This window comes from Cricetulus griseus, chromosome 2, assembly GCF_003668045.3.
Source record: "Cricetulus griseus strain 17A/GY chromosome 2, alternate assembly CriGri-PICRH-1.0, whole genome shotgun sequence".
NCBI classification, from domain to species: Eukaryota; Metazoa; Chordata; class Mammalia; order Rodentia; family Cricetidae; genus Cricetulus; species Cricetulus griseus.
Window position 1 is genome coordinate 71,099,611 of NC_048595.1, and position 20,192 is coordinate 71,119,802.

The 20,192-nt window shown below is 36.5% G+C and overlaps 1 protein-coding gene across 1 annotated transcript in view; it reads left to right on the forward strand.

Annotated features, from left to right (window-relative positions):
- The window catches only part of Ptprd (protein tyrosine phosphatase receptor type D), a 366,069-nt gene that overhangs the window by 204,016 nt on the left and 141,861 nt on the right, over positions 1 to 20,192 (forward strand). Inside the window, 7 exon segments of the mRNA XM_035438957.1 lie at positions 1,960 to 2,104; positions 4,043 to 4,348; positions 5,176 to 5,369; positions 8,285 to 8,311; positions 12,078 to 12,195; positions 18,961 to 19,548; positions 19,986 to 20,083. Coding sequence (XP_035294848.1) covers positions 1,960 to 2,104; positions 4,043 to 4,348; positions 5,176 to 5,369; positions 8,285 to 8,311; positions 12,078 to 12,195; positions 18,961 to 19,548; positions 19,986 to 20,083 — 1,476 coding nt within the window.

Genomic DNA, 20,192 nt, shown 5'->3' on the forward strand with positions numbered 1-20,192 from the left:
TCTCAAATTTCCCACTAAGAATTCACCAGTCAGTCTTCCAATTGTCTGCTTTGTTTCCATTATCTTTTGATCTCTCCCAAAGCAGCTCACTAAGCTCTGAGCTTTTCCAATACAAAATTCTAAATGCTTCTACTCCTCCCACCAAAAAAGAAACGTACCATATGGTCAGATACATCCCAGTAATACCACACTCACAGAACCAATTTCTGTATTAGTTAAGTTTGGAGGTAAAGGTTTATTTGGAGTACATATCTTGACTATAATCCATCACTGAGAAATGTCGGGGCTGACACCCAAATAGGAACATGAAGGCAGGGACTGAAGAATAAGTCATAGACAAATGCTACTCACTGACCTGTGCTCCATGCTTGCTCATCTTGCTTTCTCATACAGCCCAGAATCCTATGCCAGGTGTGTTGCTGCCTATGGTGGGCTGGGTCCTCCCACATCAATAAATAATCTAGAAATTGTCCCAGAGACTTGTCTTCTGGCCAGTATGATGGAGACATTTCCTCAATAGCAATTTCCTTTTCCCAAGTGACACTAGGAGTTTTCAAGTTAACAAGAAAAACCTATCTAACACAGATAACAAAGCCAATATAAATTAAGTATTGGAAAGCAATCATGTTTACTCACAGTAAAACTTCAAAACCAAAGCTATTGTTCCTGAGGAATATACAGAAAGTCAATATTAAGTCATTTTATGTCCTCATCAACACTAAATGAAAATTCATCTGTCCTTTTAGTATTTCATTCATATGGTTGAGTTATATGAGGGTCCCTTGGGACTAGTGAGGGCACAATTGCTTTACAATTGTTTAGGTGACAGAATTCTATTTTCTTATTTGGGGTATCTGAAGTTTCTAAGTGCCTTTACATTTTAAAGTCAGAGAACTCTAGAAATGTTTTATATTTAAGCCTTTGTCTGAATTCATCTGTATGAATATCAAGCAGTAGTTGATTAGGAAAAAAAGTTTTAAGATTGTTATAACTATTCAATTATATATGTTTATTTTTAATGTTTACTCTGAGTTGATGCACTAACTGAGTTTGATTATACATAGACAGATATACTTTTGCTAAAATGCAAAGGCAGATTTGAAACCCAGCTTTGATAAACAAGAATTTTAGTTTTCAAGTCCCCTATACTATTAATGAGTATAGAGAAGTTTTTACTTTTTTTCTAACTGTAGGCCATATAACCACAAAAATGTTCTCAACTTATTTGGAGAAAGCAACAGTAAGAGTCTTATTTCTTTGAAAATACTAGGACTGTCAGAAGTACTCTTACTATCATCAGCAATTTCAGATCTCTTTCAGGTTTTTAGTTTTTTGTTTGTATGTTTATTTGTTTTGAAAACAGGTTTGCCTCAAACTCAATAAGTAACTAAAAATGACCTTAAACTCCTGATCCCCCTGGGTTTTTAGCACACATTATGTGTGCTGTACTCTAATAATGGAGCTATGTCCCTAGTCTCTCACTTCTTTATAGCAATATCTTGTGCAATATTGGTAGTTTTAGTTGTATTATATTTGCCCTCATTTGGATTATGGGCAGTCTGGAGGAAACTTAGTTATGTGATTGAATGGAGTTTTGTATGTCCATCATCCTACATGATCAAGGTTGGCTGATGTCTTTTACCTTTGTGGTCACAGTACCTTGTACATCATTAAGGTGGAGTTCATCCAGCTTTGTCCTCTTCTCACCTCCTACATTGTACTGCTGGATAATTGTCATTCTGGAACATTGGCATTCCAATTCCGGCCACCAATTGTAGAAATATACTTTTCAACTATGGCATCTTCATAATTCCCAACATACTCCTGGATATTGTTGATTCTCTTTGCTATATTTTAATGGCATTATGGTTATGCCAGATGTCTGACATTACAAACATTGAATAAGCCATATATGTATCAGTTCCCAGGAAAATGACCAACTCTTCCTGTTACTTGCAGCAGCGAATCACCATTGAGCCAGGCACATCTTACAGGCTGCAAGGGCTGAAACCAAACAGCCTCTACTACTTCCGTCTGTCTGCACGCTCTCCTCAAGGCCTGGGTGCTTCTACAGCTGAAATATCAGCTAGAACCATGCAATCAAGTAGGTGTCTCTCTTTGCTTCCTTGCTGCCCATTTCTCACTTAGGAGATGCTTCTGACAATTTTTTTAACCAACAAACCAATCTCCTAATATGCCGAATCCTCACCAAGTATCTCTGTGGCCATAGACACCATTTTTTGTTGATACTAGACACATAGAACCTATGCTGTTTAGGACCTATCCTAAACATGGATCCAAATAATAGAACCTGCTTTTGCTAGTCGACCTCCATAACTGGAAAATGGGTGCAATAGTTAGATCTGCCCTCATCCAATAAATGATATGGCTGTATGGAAAAATTTCTGGTTGAAAAACAATGCAGAGAAATCAAGCAAGAGCCCATCAGAGCATAGAGTGGCAAAGACAAAACAATTTCCTTTAAAAACAAATGATTAACATGTATTTGTTTCTAGTCAGGAGGAAAGTTCAGTGCATATAACTGGTGTCTTACTCTGTGAGTGTCCATGTAGCCACTGAAAATATTCACAGAAAAATCTCTATTTAGATAAATCTAAGAATAATGGAATAATCACCAGCACATCTGTTCCCTGAATGGTATTTTGTTCCCTTAACTTCACTATCTCTTTTGAGCTTCCGAGCTGCAGCACAGCTGAGTTTGTTATAATGGGCCTTCACCCTGCCCAGAACATATTGTTTCCCATAAATATTATCTAAAAGACTGTTTTCCATGGAAAGTGTGATGGCTCATAATACCATCATTTGCTCTTTAATAAGTATTGACAATTAGACATCCATTCAATTTGTCTTGAATAGTTTTGCAGCTATTGTCTGGGAATTTTGTGTGTAGTATTTTGTCTGTATTTCCTGACATAGTGATGTATTGGGGTAATTTGATGGGAAATAGTTGCTTAGAAGATGGCTGGCTTATTTTAGAATGGGCATTAAAATTGTGTGCTATAACTCTCTTGTAAATCTACTTTAGATGAATTATTGTATACAAAAATGAAACTGCTGAGTATAAATAGTGTAATTTCTAGATGATTCTTTGGGGGTTAAGTAGGTATTTTTTAATTGCTATATTGTTGACCTTTTGTAAGGGATAGATGATGGTTACCAGTTTTACCAAAATTTGCTGGTGGGATCTAATTCTTTACTAGCAATGGTGTCCCAAGAAGAGTTATAATAAAAAAGCTGAAAGCTGACCCAGGGTAAGTACAGTCAGAATCAACAAGCCTGACATTGCCCTCGGTAGGTAAATCTTGGCCTGTGCATTCTCATCCTTTAATGATTCTGCATGCTCATTTTATTTGGGCTACAATCAATATTAGATTAACACTTTTCATTAAAACTGGTCAGGCTGACTTAGAGCTTTTTTAGATAAGGAGAACCCTTTTATGTTTGTTGGGTTTTTCGTTTTTTTTTTTTTTCTTTTTCTTTTTTTTTTTTTAATTGAATGCAGTAGGAGGGCATCTATCAGTTACTGTGCCTTTGTACACTTCAAGATCCTTCCACAAATGAGTGCTGGGCATGAGCGTCCCTTATTCTAGAATGTGGAGAGGAGCACACAGAATGGTCTAAAAAAATGACATTTCTAGAATCTAAAAATTGAGTTAGTTGAGATTTGGGGGGTTCTGGATAGTCAGCAGAGTGGGGATGGGCGATACCAAGGAGTTGGTTTAGAAGAAGAATTTAAATTGCAGGTAGGTAATTTTATTTGAGGCTCAATTGTCACAAGGTTTCATTTTCACTCATTTCCCCCATTCATTATTTAACAGTTACTTTGATCATTGATTCATTTTTTTGTTTACTCATGTTACTAAGCCAAGGTACATAAATTTATGTTAAAATTTTTAAGTTTCTTTTTGTTTGTCAGCCCTTATTGTTCATTTATTTATTTTTGCCTTTTCTGTTTTATCATTTTTTCCAACCACTCCTGTCCTTTCACTCAAATCCTCCTTTAACTCACTACCAAAATAAGAGCCATCAGCTCCTCCTCAAGATATTAGTTGCACCAGCCCAAGTTCAACTAGTATTTTGGTAAGTTGGCAACCTCCACCAGTGGAAAAACAGAACGGCATTATCACTGAATACTCCCTCAAGTATGCTGCAGTGGATGGGGAAGACTACAAGCCTCATGAGGTTTTGGGAATTCCTTCGGATACTACCAAATACCTTTTGGAACAGCTGGAAAAATGGACTGAATACCGGATCACAGTGACTGCCCATACAGATGTCGGCCCTGGCCCTGAGAGCTTGTCCGTGTTGATTCGAACCGATGAAGATGGTATGTTGCCTCCGCTCCGTCAGTTCCAACTTCTGACACAGTCTGGGTCTGCTTTTGATAGGCTAACAGTTATCCTCTTTTTTTTTTTTCTGCTCATCATTTTTGATCCAACTTTTTTATTACGTAACTGTTTTTTCCAAAGACCTGCCTTTCCTACATCCGGGGCTTTTTTTTTTTGTCAATTTCAGCACAACAATTTTTCTGCCTTTTAAAGGGACACTTTGCTACTATGGTCCTATGATCCAGATTTTCACTGTACCTCCATCTCACGTCTCCTGTATTTTTCTTGGCATTTTTATTGAATTCTATTTCATTGTGGAATTAACTTTCAAAACTGCCACCTTCTTACTGAGTTTTGTCTTGTGATTTTTTTGGCATCTCTTGTATGGAACGGCCTTTTGATATGAGAAAAAAAAAGAAGAATCCATATAGTCAAGAATCTTTTTATTCTGCTATTAAAAACGAAAACTTAAAAAAAAAACACACAACTATCAACAATCTGTTTTTGTTATTATTTCAATGCAATTCTTCTTTGTGCTTTAATGCTTTGAACCTCAAAGCATCTTCCTTGGCTTTTGTACATTTTTTTTTACATGTTTTTCTATTTCTCTGATACTCTTTTTTTTCTTCCATTTTGGTTTTTGCATCGGTCATGTTTTTTGATCTTTTCTTAAAATGTAGAGCAGATTGGTTGAGCATTTTCCTTAGTTGAAGATGTCTGTGTTCTTCAATGAAGCATAGTGGGTCTACCCATTTTTAAGTAAAGAAAGCACTCTTGCTGGGTGGCAAGTGCCTGTAATTGTCTTTTACCCATGATGTTGTTGCAGTTCCCAGTGGTCCTCCTCGAAAAGTCGAGGTGGAGGCTGTCAATGCCACGGCTGTTAAAGTCTCGTGGCGCTCACCTGTGCCCAATAAGCAGCATGGCCAGATAAGAGGATATCAGGTGCACTATGTGAGAATGGAAAACGGCGAGCCCAAGGGCCAGCCTATGCTGAAGGACGTCATGCTGGCTGATGCACAGGTAAGCCTGTTTTATTGGATAACATTGATTCTAATTTGGGCCCAATTGTTAATTTTTCGACTCTTTACAAAACATACATAAATTCTAGTCTTTAAAACCCATTGCTGTATGTTTACCCTTTCAATTAGAAATAATAACAACTAATAATAAACTGCAATAAAATGTTTTTAAGTCGGATTAAAAGTCACTTTAAAAATGCATATTCTAATCTTTATATCTGTGTCCAAATTCACGTTTCTAACCTCAAAAAATATTGAGTTAACTTAATCAAAAGAAAGTATTCCAAGCTATAGTTTGGTTGATAGCATATACTTTGTGCTGTGTTTAAACTATTTGGACCAAGGTTGATATTTCTTAGTACATGATACTTTCACCAGGGAACAGACATTTTAATTCAGAGGACAAAACTCAGTATTTTATTTAGTATTTCATCAGATCACATATTTTATGAGAATAATTGTTTCCTGTCCCAGAAGGTGAAGATAATGACATAGAAGATAAAAATTAAATTAAGATTTCCAGGAGAATAAACATGATCTTCTTACTAGACCAAGTTAAGAGAATTACTAGAGAGCTGGGGGAAATGCCCAGTCAGTGAAGTGTTTCCAAAAAGAACCTAAGTTTAATCCCCCAAACCCACAGTTTGAAAAAGCCAGTTGTGGTAGCATATATTTGTAATCTCAGAGCTGGGAAAGCAGAAATAGTGTATGTTCTGGCTAGACAATCTAGCCTGCTTGTCAAGTTCAAGTCTAATCAGAAATCCAAATTATGGAGGACAGTACCTGAGAATAATATCCCAAGTGGCCCTCTGGACTTCACAATCACACAGGTGTGCATGTATCCTCACACATAAATGTATCCACACAATGATGTATACACTGTTGCATAGACAGCCTATGCAAACAAAAGCAACTACTAATAATGAGTAATTGTATGTGTGTGATATGTTTGGTGGACCATAGGGAAGTATTTCCCAAACATGGCATCCAGGCCTGGTTTGGTAGTCAGTTGTTTATAGCAAAGCATCTAATAGTTTCACTTTCCCTATATCTTAGATGTAATCATCAAAATGAATGCTTGATTCATCTATTTGTACCTCAAATATTTTCCTAGGAGGGAGAGGAAGACGTCAATGTATAAGTGCTCTGTTGGAAATGGTACATAGCCCAGGGCTTAGCTTGCCATTTCTGTACTGACACTGATGGGATACTGTGGTTATAGGATATTTAAGATACTGGATGCTTCCAATGAGCATGTGGTGACTGATCAGGAAAAAGTGTGGGGTTTGTGCAATTTTAAAATATGAAATGAAAATATCTTTCGTGTGAATGTACAAATGACCAGAAATCAAATGAAAACTTTTACATGAGTTGTCCAGTTTTATCTCTGAAACATATGAGGAGACATGTAACCCTATAGTGCCAATAAAAGCATTTACCCTAAAAAGGTTTTATGTTGTTAACTCACAAAAGTGTTTGTGTTTGCTTCTGTTTTGAAACACTCTAACAAAAGGCTTGGAACCATCTAAATCTGTGGCCCACTCCAGCGGCTCAAACCTCTTACTCATTTGCATCAAATTCTGTAAATATACCTGATGCAATACACAATATACCTTTGACAATAGAAAGAGCTTTCAACAACTCTTTTCATTAAAAGTATGTATTTTGTTCTAGTCATATTAAAATATGTAGATATGATAAAGGAGAAAGTTAAGAAAGGCATATTTAGGGGTTCTTTCAGACTATGCATATTTAACTGCAAGAACAGGCTTTAATAAATATGGAATCATACTGTATAGATGTGTGTAGATGTATATACATACATTTCTAATCTCAATTGTGTGTTTCATATAACTATTGAATCAGTTCCTAGTGAGAGCTTTGAGTCTCAACATGGCAGGACACAACTGTCTTTGAGGCAAACTTTTCCTTAGACTTGTACCCACTGGTATGTTGAGTATCTTCCAGTCCCCAGATCCCTTCATTCAGCCTTCCAGAATACTACATTGCCACTTGAATAAAATGGATGCATAGTAAATAAATCTTTTAGAAACAGAATGAAAAGATGTTATTAACTATTTGCTTTCTAAAAGATAATTATCAACTCCAGAAAATAGTTTTTAAAAACTATGATACTTTCAAATATTGGAGAGCCATCAAAATTCAACTTGATTTTTATACATTTTTATTTATATTATAGTGCTATTTAAGTAGAATGTTCCTAGTGTGTAGTTATAGTAAAGTTATTGTTGCTATTTTTAACATCTCAAATTTTGGAAAACAAGAGCATGATGATGCTTTGATATCCTTCTTTGGTTTTAGCTATTCTGCATTATAAAACTCATCTCTCTCTGCCTCTGTTTTTATATAGCTAATTCATTTATATATTTTTCTGTCTTCTATTTTGACGTTTGTGTATTGTTTTTTCCTAATTTTTCTCCTCTTCATCTCTCTTTTGTTCTTTGACTCTTTCTTGAAATTTAGCTACCTCTTGCAAGTTTTCAGTGAAACATGTGATTTCAGTATAAAAAAAAAGACAGAAACTTAAATAGTAACAAATTAATTACATAACCCAAGAAAGAAGTGAAAATTGATGGCATAAAATAGTATGAGGACAGAAATATTAGATATGTGAGGTGCTGTATTGACTTGTTTAGTAAACCATATAGTTATTAAAAATAAGCTAGTTTGTGTAATAACGATGGCATATATTTACCTTAATTTACTTAAGGTGGGAATGTCTACGTCATAATGCACCTATTTTTGGAATGTTATTGTATACGTTGTTTTAGTGAATTCAGTTTTCTATTTTAAATTAAAGAATGCTAACATCATCTTTATAAGGGTACAAGTTTCTCTTCATTTCTTTTTTATTTTGTCCCTTTCCTTTTCCCCCATTTTCTTAACCTCAATCAGTGGGAATTTGATGATACTACTGAACATGTGAGTAAAATTTTACTGTTTGGAAAAGAAATCAGTTCTTATATGCTTGTGTTTTTTTTCAACATCAGTCTTTCACTCACTCATGATTTGTTATCACATTTGCTTGGTTGCATGAACTAATGGACTATATGTAATTGGTCTTAACTGTGTATGCACTTTTCAGTCTGTTTCTGGTTTTGTGAAATGAGCATGGTGCCACTGATTGCATAAAGAAGGTCATGAGCTCATAGTGTTTATTTCAATTTCTGCTACTAACTCTCCCTTATGGCACAGTTAGAGGAAGCATGCTTTAAATGGAGTTATTCCAGATGTGTTATATCTGATTTTTGATGTATGCTACTAATATTTTCCACACTAGGGTTGTACAGTCACTATGTCACAAAGTATAGACCTGAAACTGATTAACTCTACCTGGGCCTGGCTAAATTTTTTCACGTATAGAAAAAAATGAATGGCAATAACTGGATCATGTCAATAAGTAAAACGAGTCTCAGAGAAGGAGGATTTTCCTTAATGTATATGAGTAGCTTATGTTAACATTAAATGGCCTATTCTATGTAATAGGAAATCTGCCATCTAAGTTCTTACAAGAAATAGGAAGAAGTCTAGAAGCATATACAAAGTTCTAAACAGTTATAAAATGCAACCAAAGAAATGTTCTAAATAAAGGTATAATGTCTTGAAAATAAATAGCAATGCTAATAGGGCTACAATTTCAGAGATAACTGCTAGGGATGACAGTATAGTTGAGAATGGAAGAGATGATCTGCAGTTCCATAGGTGACAAAGTCAGTGCATAGCAAAGGAAGAAATTGCAGCAAAGGAAGAAATATCCACTGTTTGTAGTAGTTCTCAGCAGGGGCAGCCATATGGCCAATGGGACTGACCTCTGATCTTATGACAATGAACCTGCTAATTGGAAACAAACACTTTTTGTAATAAAATTATTGTGGAATAGAGCAAAGAGATTATGAATGGCAGATGAGGTATCATAGAAGGTTAAGGAGTATTTCATTCCTTTATCCTGGAGAGATATTGAAAAAAATATTTTAAAGAAATATTATGGTTAAAAAGAGAATTTTATTGTTTTTAGACTGAGTATAATTAGCATTTATTAATCTTTTGTAACTAATTAATCATTTGTTCAATTAATCATTGAACTCTATGTAAAGCATATAGAGATGATAATACTATAAACCTTGACCCTCAAAATCTTATGGTCTATCAGGATAGGTAGTCCTAATACAAATCAAAGTGTTTTATATGCTAGCAAATGAAACCACAGGATGCCATGACACTTAATGTATAAACATTGCCAAAGCACAAGGCTCCTGTCAGAGTTTTAGGGAAATATGAATAGCATATCAGGTATCATAAAAGTTAGTACACAGCAGAATTCTATATGACTAAGACCCATAGTAAGAAACATTTATGATAAGATCCAGTGCATATGTGTATTTGAAGGAAAAAAAGTTTTATAAAACCATATATTTAAATCTATTATGAACTCTACATTTTATACTCAAGTCCATTGCATTTCTTATTTTATTTAAAACTTGTCTTGACTTATTAAGTTGATTTCATGACCCACTGAATGGATCACTATTTCATATAAAAACATGACTTAATGAATAAATTGGAACACGAAAGTAGAGAAAATATGAAAAACAAATAGTTATTTTCTAATTTACTATGAAGTGATTAAAATCCAACAAAATTTAAGACAGCAGAATTTAAATGGAAGCAAAATTTAAAACCAAAGACGAACAGAAACATACCTACAAAGAACTTAAGGAAGAAAATGAGGTCAAAAATAGCCCATGAATTTTAAGGAGTTTGGAGATTATTGTCCAGTTTTTCCAGTGGAGCTTAAGTTGACATAGCACTGAAAAAACCATAGGGAGACACCAAGCAGATTCGACATTACATTGCCACTTGGAGAAAAGGGCCAAGTTGGGGGTACACATTAACTTGGGATATGGTCAGAAATGATTATTTCAGGTTCCAAAATAAAGGCAATATGTTCTAAGATTAGAAATGAGTCTAATAGCACTGGGACAGAACATGAGGAACACAGACTTTTAAGAGGGAGGAGTACAGCTGGGACAGGGGGTGATAAGGGGCAGGAGGAACCATGGCCTTGACATGGTCACACTGCCTCACAGATTTGCCCCATAACACCATTCAAATGCATTTTACTTAAAATCAGGGAATGTAGCCCAAGTAATATCATGATTATGATAGTTGTGTTATGTGCAGCTAAGTCTTTACTAGTACAAAGGATTTGAACTGTTTTGGTGTATATTGCTACATCCTATACCCACTTGAGCAAAAACAAAGACAACTGGTCATCCCAGATTTTATGGATGAAAACCTTATAGTAGAATTAAAGTTGTCACCTACTAGATGTCTTACTTCATCTGTATGCCAAGGGTGTCTGCTACCCAGAACTAATCTTGGGAGGCCATCATCATTTCTAAAATATTCAGTTTGTCCACCATACTGTATAATACTGCTCCAAGGTAGTTACTTGTTCTTCATGTCCTCTGTGATGTTAGTGAAAGCACTTCAAGATTCTAAAGATAAAATATATTTTCTTAAAAAGTCCATCTATGTGCCTGAATAAAATCTTCAAGCACTCAACAGAATGATATTTGAATTGTTTCAATTTCCACAATGATGATATTCTTATTCTTTTGGGAAAGTGCCTTGTCAAAGCTGTCATATCGGGCATCACTTTCAGCAGTTATGTTCCATGGTACCTATAAATGGCTTTGCTGAGAAAAATTCTCTTGTATTTGTCGTGGTCTAGTCCATCATTCTCACTCACTCACATTGCCTTTAGCTTGGGAAGATTATGACATTGAATATTTTATTAAATGTATTCATATTCAATGTGAAAACATAGTTATGCAAAAAAGGGACAGCTTGTTAAATGCTTTGTATATGCTCTGTATGTTTGTGTGGAATGTGCAAAGATCTAAGGAAAACATCAGAACAAGTCACTAGCCAGAACTCTAGCTGAAGAATCATATAATATCCAATTTAGAAAAGCAATTCAATGAGTATCCAGTCTTAGAGCCTTCACAGCTGAAGGCCCTTTTAGAAGGAAAACTCAGAATTTGCAGACTGTTTGTCATTTGGACCTTTTCTAAATCATCAAAACGAGTCAAGTAAACATTGCATTCTTAATTATATGGCCTAGTCACTAAATATCCAGAGTATTTTCTTCATTGTATGATGACTTTTATTCCAAGTCTTTTTAATTAACTAGCAATCATTTCCTGACATCTTAAAAATATTCTTTGGCCTCATAATGTCTAGATCCAACAGGTCAACTGTTACCTAGCAACTTCCTGGGGACAGAAATACTATGATGACACCCACCCCTTCAACAGTTGGGGGTTCTAATATTTTACTGCATTAGGAACTGTAAATGTAAATAGGTAAGCAGTCCTGGATTTTCAAGCTAGTAATTTTTAATTAAACATTTAAGAAAGTTTAAATTCAAGTGTGTCAGGAAGTCTGGTTCCAAATTTCTTTTCTAACTATTCCTCCTGAAAGCTGCTTCTAAGGATGTGTAAATCCCACCCTCACTATTAACATCAAGCCCAATCTCCATAGCATGAGTGAAAGGCTGAACTTGAGCACTTAGCATGGCTTCAGGGCATGTCCGGGCATGCACAGAACCAATGTCAACCACCTTGCTTTTCTAGGCTCTCCCTGGCATGCTTTAAATCAGTGTTCTTGATGTTTGTCATTTCAGGACATGATCATCTCTGGGCTACTGCCTGAAACTTCCTACTCCCTCACTGTCACAGCTTACACCACCAAAGGAGATGGGGCTCGAAGCAAGCCCAAACTAGTGTCCACCACTGGGGCAGGTAATGTCTTCTGTACATATTTGTACCTTCAGCCATATTTCAGATTTTCAAATGGTATGGATATAATCTACCATTTTTCATTATGATACACTGTGATCAACTTTGAAGTATTTTTCTAAGCTAAGAAGTAAAATAACATATATATATATATATATGTTATTTTATATATATATATAATATATATATATATATATAGAGAGAGAGAGAGAGAGAGAGAGAGAGGGGGGGGTGGGGGTGGGGGTGAGTGTGAATTCTAACTGGTTTTAATGATAGAAACCCTGAATCAGATATAGGGTTAAATGCTGAAAGGACAGAGAAGAATTGTACCAACCACTAGTTCTTACCTCTACTGAATCTTCAGACAAAAGGGGCCTACCAATCCTCAGACTAAATGGGTAGAGATCCTGTCTCTACCTGCCTTATATTCCTGCTCCGCCCCCCTAGTGCTCAGATTAAAGGCTTGTGCCTCTCAAGTCCTGGGATCAAAATCATGAGATCCCAAGTGGTGGGATCAAAGGTATGTGCCACCACTGTCTATATGATTAACTACTGGCTGGCTCCATCCTCTGATAATCAGGCAAGCTTTATTGTCTAGAGCACAAAATATCACCACATATATTTCAGATACATATATATTTCAAAAGAATATATTTATTTCAAAATATATATTATTTCCAAATGAATAGGTCATTCATTCAACAGTTCTTTTTTTGAGCATCTAATATGTGTCAACTACCATTTACAGTACTAGGTATATAATAATGCAAATGAAGTATTTTCTTCTCATTAAATTTATTTTCTGATCTGGATTGCTAAATTAACAAATGGGCATGTGGGAAAATGTCAGGATGTTCTAAGATAAAATGGAAGGATGTAGGCATAGTTACTCTCAGGAGCCTTTCAAGGATAGAAGGATGCCCTAGAAGGCTGTTTTTGTTCCAACTAGGAATTTTTGTTAGTTAGTTTGTTGTTTGTTTTGTATTGTTTGTTTTGAGACAGGATCTTGTTAAGAATTATCCCAGGCTGAGGCAGAACTAGTTTCCTCCCTGCAGTCATATGCCACTGTTCCTGGAAGAGCAGGGTATTAAAATTGAATGTAGAGGAGCAATATTTATGAAGGTCACAAATAAAAGCATCTAAGCAGAGAAGTCACACACTGTTTCCACACCACCCCTGCCAGGAGTCTGACTTTGTGTCTTTTCCTGTTGTTATAATGAAAGACTATGAAAAAGTAACTTTAGGGAGAAAGGACTGATTCTGGCATACGGAACAGTCTGTTGTGCCAGAGAAGTCAGGGCCTCAGGCATTTGAAACAGTTGATCACAACACATTCCAAGTCAATAAACAGAGCAATGAATGCTTGTATTCATCAAGCTTTCTCCTTTTTATTCTGTCCAGGACTCAAGTCCAGGCAGTTTTGCTGCTCATGTTTAGGCTGGATTTTCTCACCCAATTACGATCATTCCCCAGAGGTTCACTTTCAGGGTGACTCTGTCAAGTTAGCAGTTAGCATTAACTATCACAAACCTCTCTAGAACGGAGTTGCCATATTGATTGGGTTCATGGCTTACAGACTTATATTTTCTCATTTTCCTCCTTAACCTTTTCTGAGAGGCTTCAACAGAAGATAATTACACAAAAGATGGAAAACAGAAAAGATCAAAAGGCTCAATAATCTCAAATTGCTCCTTCTAGAAGGACCGGAAGCTTCTTCAGTGATTTGCTTAGCCACATAGGGAAAAGCAGCAGGAAGAACTGGCATCATAAACTGATAAATTAAGGCATAATTACAGGAGGCGTCTCCTCCAATCCCATCACAGAGCAGTCTCCCATGGAATGTCCCCTCCATGGTTTTGATTTACTCCTGTTGAGATGCTTCCCGAACAACTTTATGGGAACGCCTTTCTACGTAAAGACAGAAAGAGAGAACAGCTGTGATGTTGAGCACCCTCCTGGGTGCCATCTCACTGCCAAGTTTGTCTAAATGTCATAAGATTTGCCTCACTTGCGTCCCGCCACCTGCAGTTGCCTCCAGCAGCAAGAATACAGATGGCAAAAGTCCTTCAAGACAGAGATTTTATTCTTCCTTTTGCTTTCCTTACGTCTCTCTCTTTCTTTGATTTAGAGAATACTGTTGAATCAAACTATTTGGGCCACACTAGAAAGCAGACATTCAGTGAAGACATGGTGGCATAATATGTGACTCTCTGATCTTAGGAGCAGCCAGTGTTAGAACATAGATAGATGACATGGAATCCCAAATTGAGCAAAATACATTTGTTCTAATTATACTCACATACTTATGTATGGTTAATGCCTTATGTGAATTATCAAATCCTTACTGCCAATGAGATGAGATCTAGGGATAAAGACATAAAAGCAGAAGGTTTACATTCAAGCAAACCCAAATCCCCACAAGAGGAATGATTTTTACTTTTATAACATCATTTTCCTTACTGTACAAGAATTTTAGAATGTTGGGTTTTGGTCCTGTTTCCCAATTACTTTGATATTTTCTTCCACAATTTCCATGCTTTCTTAACTAAGAGAGGCTTGGGTAGCAAAATGAAAATGCTCACAGTATAGATGCTTATAGAGGTCATGTGATACCCCTATACTGATCCCCTACCTACCAGGAAAAAAAGCAAGCTTTGGCTAGGGCTTAGTTCTGTGCAGTTACTGAACAGTTAATGAAAATTAATTCATTTTGAATACAATCACAAAAATTCCTCTTGTGTTCTGTGTCTGCAGTGAATTCCTAGTATAGGTTATAAAGATATATAGTTATAGAGTGTGTGGATAATTTGGGAATTCTCTTGAAATTTTGTATTAACATTAAGAATCTTGACTGTATGCTGTTAACTGAAACAACCTTTATGTCTGACATAGGGAAACTCTTGTATCAAGGAGCTGGCTTTTCTGTATTTGAGTGATTATTGTGTGTGTAATTTCTTCATTAATATTCTTGCTTTTCTTTATCATAACTAGTATACTGCATAAAGCCTTGAGATTTAAGGCAACCAAAAACTTCATTGTTTGGGGGACTGGGGTAATAGCTTAATATTAAGAGCAGGAATTACTCTTTCAGAGGACCCAAGTTCAGCTCCCTATACCCATATCAAGTGCCTCACAACCACCTATAAATACCTTCAGTACCACAGCATCCTAGTCTCTCTTCTGGCCCCTGTGGGCACCTACACTCATGTGCACATTCTTTCACACTGCATATAAACATAATTTAATATAAAATAAAAAATTTGAAAATTCATTGATTTGACAGTTTCTGTAGATTATTCTATAAATTCTGTTGACCAGTGTGTTTAAAGATGATCAAATGGCAGTGATTGAGAATTTGAAAATAACAGGCTAAGAACAATTAGCTATGCTCAATGAATTGCAATTATTTAAATAGAGGCTGAGTTTAAAACCATTGAGACTGAGGGCCTCTGTTCACCTCCAGACATTGATCTTAAAAAGAATTTTGAGCTAACCACATGCATTAACCATTTCTGCTGCCCTAAAAGATTTTTAGAGAGTGAATAATATAATAATGGAAAGAACTGGAAGTGCCAGAAGAGACATTAACATGTCACAAAGGCCCAAAAGGCGGCACTGACATATCACAAAGGTGATGCCACCATAGACATGTTAGCTATTGACTCTGTAGCTTGCCCTCTGTTTCTACTGTTTACTAAGATGCTGTTAAGCCTGATGTTAGCCCTCCTCTGAGTATGTAAGACTCTAACACTGTCTAACCTCTCAAGCATTAATGAGGTACAAAGTAGAACACTGACTATGTTACTGGCCAGACCTTTAAATGTGGTCATCACTATCATCTATGAACTTTGATCCAGAATCTATATATAGTGCCATCTTCTCCACATCCTAATCTTTATCAGTAGGTAGGCATATGGTTAAAAACACAATTGGCCGTGAACCTTCACTTTCTGATCCCTGTATGTCCAGATACAAGGTTTGTGAAATGCAAGCAAATTGTAAATGCTTCCCATTTGGTGTCCCAAATGAAGTGGTTCTATTGCCATTATATGAACCTTTGACAAATTCTTTTTCACAATATATGGAGTGATATAGAACTTGGTTTTTTTTCAACTTTTTTTATTTGAATTAGAAACAGGATTGTTTTAATGACAATCCCAGTTCCCTTCTCCCTCCCGTCCTCCCCTACCACCACCACCCCAACTAAAACCCTATCTATCACATATCCTTTCTGCTCCCCCTGGATGGTGAGGCCTTCCATAGGGTGTCATCAGAGTCTATCTTATCCTTTGGGATAAGGCCTAGGTCCACCACTGTGTGTCATGGCTCAAGGAGCATTCCTATATGTGGAATAGACTCCCAAAGTCCACACCTATGCTAGGGATAAGTACTGAACTTCTACAGGAAGCCCTGTAGATTTCCGAGGTTTCCTCACAGAGACCCATGTTCCTGGGGTTAATATCCTATCGTTCTCTTGGTAGAATATAACAACCCTTTAAAGGCATTGTCCAAAGTTCTTTAAACTCCACGTGTTGTTTTTCTTATACATTGTGGAGAATTTAGGCTTCCCTCCATGTGGCCAGGCTGTCATAGATGGCAGTCTCCTAAAGACTTCAACATTCACTTCTTTAATAAGTTCTTCACATGGTACGTTATGTTGTTTCCAATAGCTGCCTCGGAGTTCTTATGCTTAGTTATATTTCTACCTGGAAAACAAATAAATACTTTGGACAAATTCAAGATGCTGTGGAAACTGTAGTGCAAGAGAGTGCATGAGAACTGATGCTGGGAATTGCAGAACATTATTAGACCACGTGGTTTCCAGCCTAAGAGCCTTTCATAACAGAATACTATGGCATGTAGCAACATTGAAAAAGAGTCTATATATTTCTATCTTAGCTTTGACTCCTACAGAAGAGCAATTTTATATCTTCACTAGGTTCCCATTATTGTTTATAATTTACTGGTCTACTATATTCTTTGCTAATTTGAGCATTAACAGTATTTTAAATTGAATCACTAGCTGGATAATAATAAAAATCATATACTGCTAGCAAATCTATATGTACTTTTATCAAAAATGTAATAGTATTTTCATTTTTGCTCACTTTCATGTTTCTTACTGAAGCAAGGGGGGCAAAATACATACGATTATGTGGTTTCTTAGAACCTGAACTCTAGAAAAGGTTAATAAATATATTTAACAAAATTGATAGTACCTAAATCATGTGAGACTAAGAATTACATACCCACTTCATAGTTTTGAGTAGGTTTTGTTTATTGAAAGATATATATTCTCTGCTTGAAGCACTAATGATACCATGGTGTTTTTTTCTTGGCAGAGATTCACATTATGATGGAAAAACCATGTAAACCCTATTGTACATGAAGTTTTGTGTGTTGCATGAAATTATTTTTTAAAAAAAACTGCATTCTGAAATCTCCTAGTTCAATGTGAACTTGTTAAGAATATATTTCCCCCCAAAATAGTGAATTCACAGTGGGTACAGTTCTGGCCAAACACTAGCATACATATATCAGTTCCAAACTTATAAACTTTTTTTGATATGTTGGAGGTTCTCTGATTTACATATACACTCTGAATCACCGATGTATATGAATGGCAGCTATTACTCCAGGGATTAAAGAAATACCCTTGAACAGACCTCATATCCACTTGGGCTTCAACTTTCTAGCATATAAAATGAGGTTGTTAACCAGATAGCATGCAGGATTCCTGGATTGCCTATTGCTTCATCATCTGCCTATGTTTTTCTTACAATTACAGTCAACGTCTCTGTGATGCACCTCTTCATGCCCTGTCTCCCAGAAGTGTATGCTCTCCCTTGACCCTGTTAGTTTTTCTTTTCTTTCTATTGATTTAGCTCACTTCTGTTTGAGCCCCTCTCCCCCACTTTCACATTTTTAAGACAACTCCTGATGCAACTCTAGCCTGTGCTATCAACTCCAATCATAGTTGCCTTATCCACCAGAAATACCAGATGGAATAGGCTCTGTATGATCACAGTGCATATCTTCATATAAATATATTCTAACTTGAAGTGTGTCCTCAGAGAAAAGTAGTTCCTAAACACAAAAAGTCCATTGCTCTGATAATTATGATTAATGTTAATGAAAATCTTTTATCTGTGCCCCTTCATTTAATAATTCACAATAACAAGATGTAGAACTTCCTAAGGGTAACATGTGGAGACAGAGAAGTTACAAGAAAGCACAAATGGATTCATAGGTGAGGGTGTGGCCTGTGGTTCTGGGTATGTTCTACAGCTCTCTCACTTGTACACCTAACCTTAGAAAGTTTCCAGTTCTCTGGCCTTCTTATTCATTATAGAAAAGGAAGATGATAGTAACCACCTAGAGCATACAGTGAGGAGTGAGTGTTTAAATCTAAGACATACTATGTAAGATATTCTTTTGGCAATACTAGGGCATTGTGCATAGTAATTAGTCATTGTAGTTATGCCTCTCATTAGCTATATCTAGTTTGTTAATCATTACTTGGATTCATTTCACTATGTGAAGCATAGTCCTTGAGGAGCAAAAGTTGTTCAATACCAAATTTTGTGTCAGCCTACTTTAATAAAGAAAGAAAAGGAAGACTATTTGACAATGGTATGTAGGATAAGCATTGTTTTGTTTATAAATACTGAAAGGAGAATACTAGCAGAGTGACATCCTGACTTGGCAATACCTGACATGTGATCATAAATGACAGTCATCCTTACCATTGCATCCTGTGTGCTCTAGTTCCAGGGAGACCCCGGCTTGTAATTAACCACACTCAAATGAATACAGCTCTCATTCAGTGGCACCCCCCTGTGGACACATTTGGACCCCTTCAGGGCTACCGACTAAAGTTTGGCAGGAAAGACATGGAGCCACTCACTACTCTTGAATTTTCTGAGAAAGAAGACCACTTTACAGCCACAGACATCCACAAGGGTGCATCATATGTCTTCAGACTCTCAGCCAGAAACAAAGTGGGCTTTGGGGAGGAAATGGTGAAAGAAATATCTGTTCCAGAAGAAATGCCAACTGGATTTCCTCAAAACCTCCACTCCGAAGGCACTACTTCAACCTCTGTTCAGTTATCTTGGCAACCACCTGTTCTGGCAGAGAGAAATGGAGTCATCACCAAATATACCGTCCTGTATAGGGATATCAACATTCCCCTTCTACCAATGGAGCACCTTATTGTTCCAGCTGACACCTCTGTGACACTCACTGGCTTAAAATCAGATACTACATATGATGTAAAAGTACGTGCTCACACGAGCAAAGGGCCCGGGCCATATAGTCCCAGTGTCCAGTTCAGGACACTGCCTGTGGATCAAGGTAGGATTTGTCTGCTTATGGCCTTCCTCCTTTAAAGGAATGTCAATCTTTGGAAATCAATATTTTGAAGCTGTAAATAACTGATCGGCCCATTCATATTAATAGGTTCAGCACTACAAGCAGGTAAAGTATGTATGACTCAATCCATTTTGAAAATCGTAGATTTCAGTTATAGAATGCTACTGCAAGTCTGGTTGGCAGTACCGTATGTCCTCAGGTAAGAGAAACAGAGGATAGTTGACTGAATTGGAGACAAAGACAAGTGCTTTGTGAGAATGGGTATTAAAATGAATGCTCTGAAACAGGTAGGCAAGTCACATTTTTCTCTTTGTTCTATGTAGGCAGTACCTATCATAAGCACTATGATCCATGGTGGAAAAGAACAAGTTAGACGCTTTAAGAATAGTTTAAATACATAGTTTTTCCTTTTCCAGCAGTGTTTGCAAAAAATTTTCATGTCAAAGCAGTTATGAAGACATCAGTGCTGCTGTCTTGGGAGATTCCAGAGAATTATAATTCTGCTATGCCTTTCAAAGTAAGTGTTCTTTAGGTGACATGGTGACAAAAAGAAGGGACCCCTCATCTCATGATGGCACATTATGTGTAACAAATACAGAAAAGTACAATTTGGACACATGGGCTTG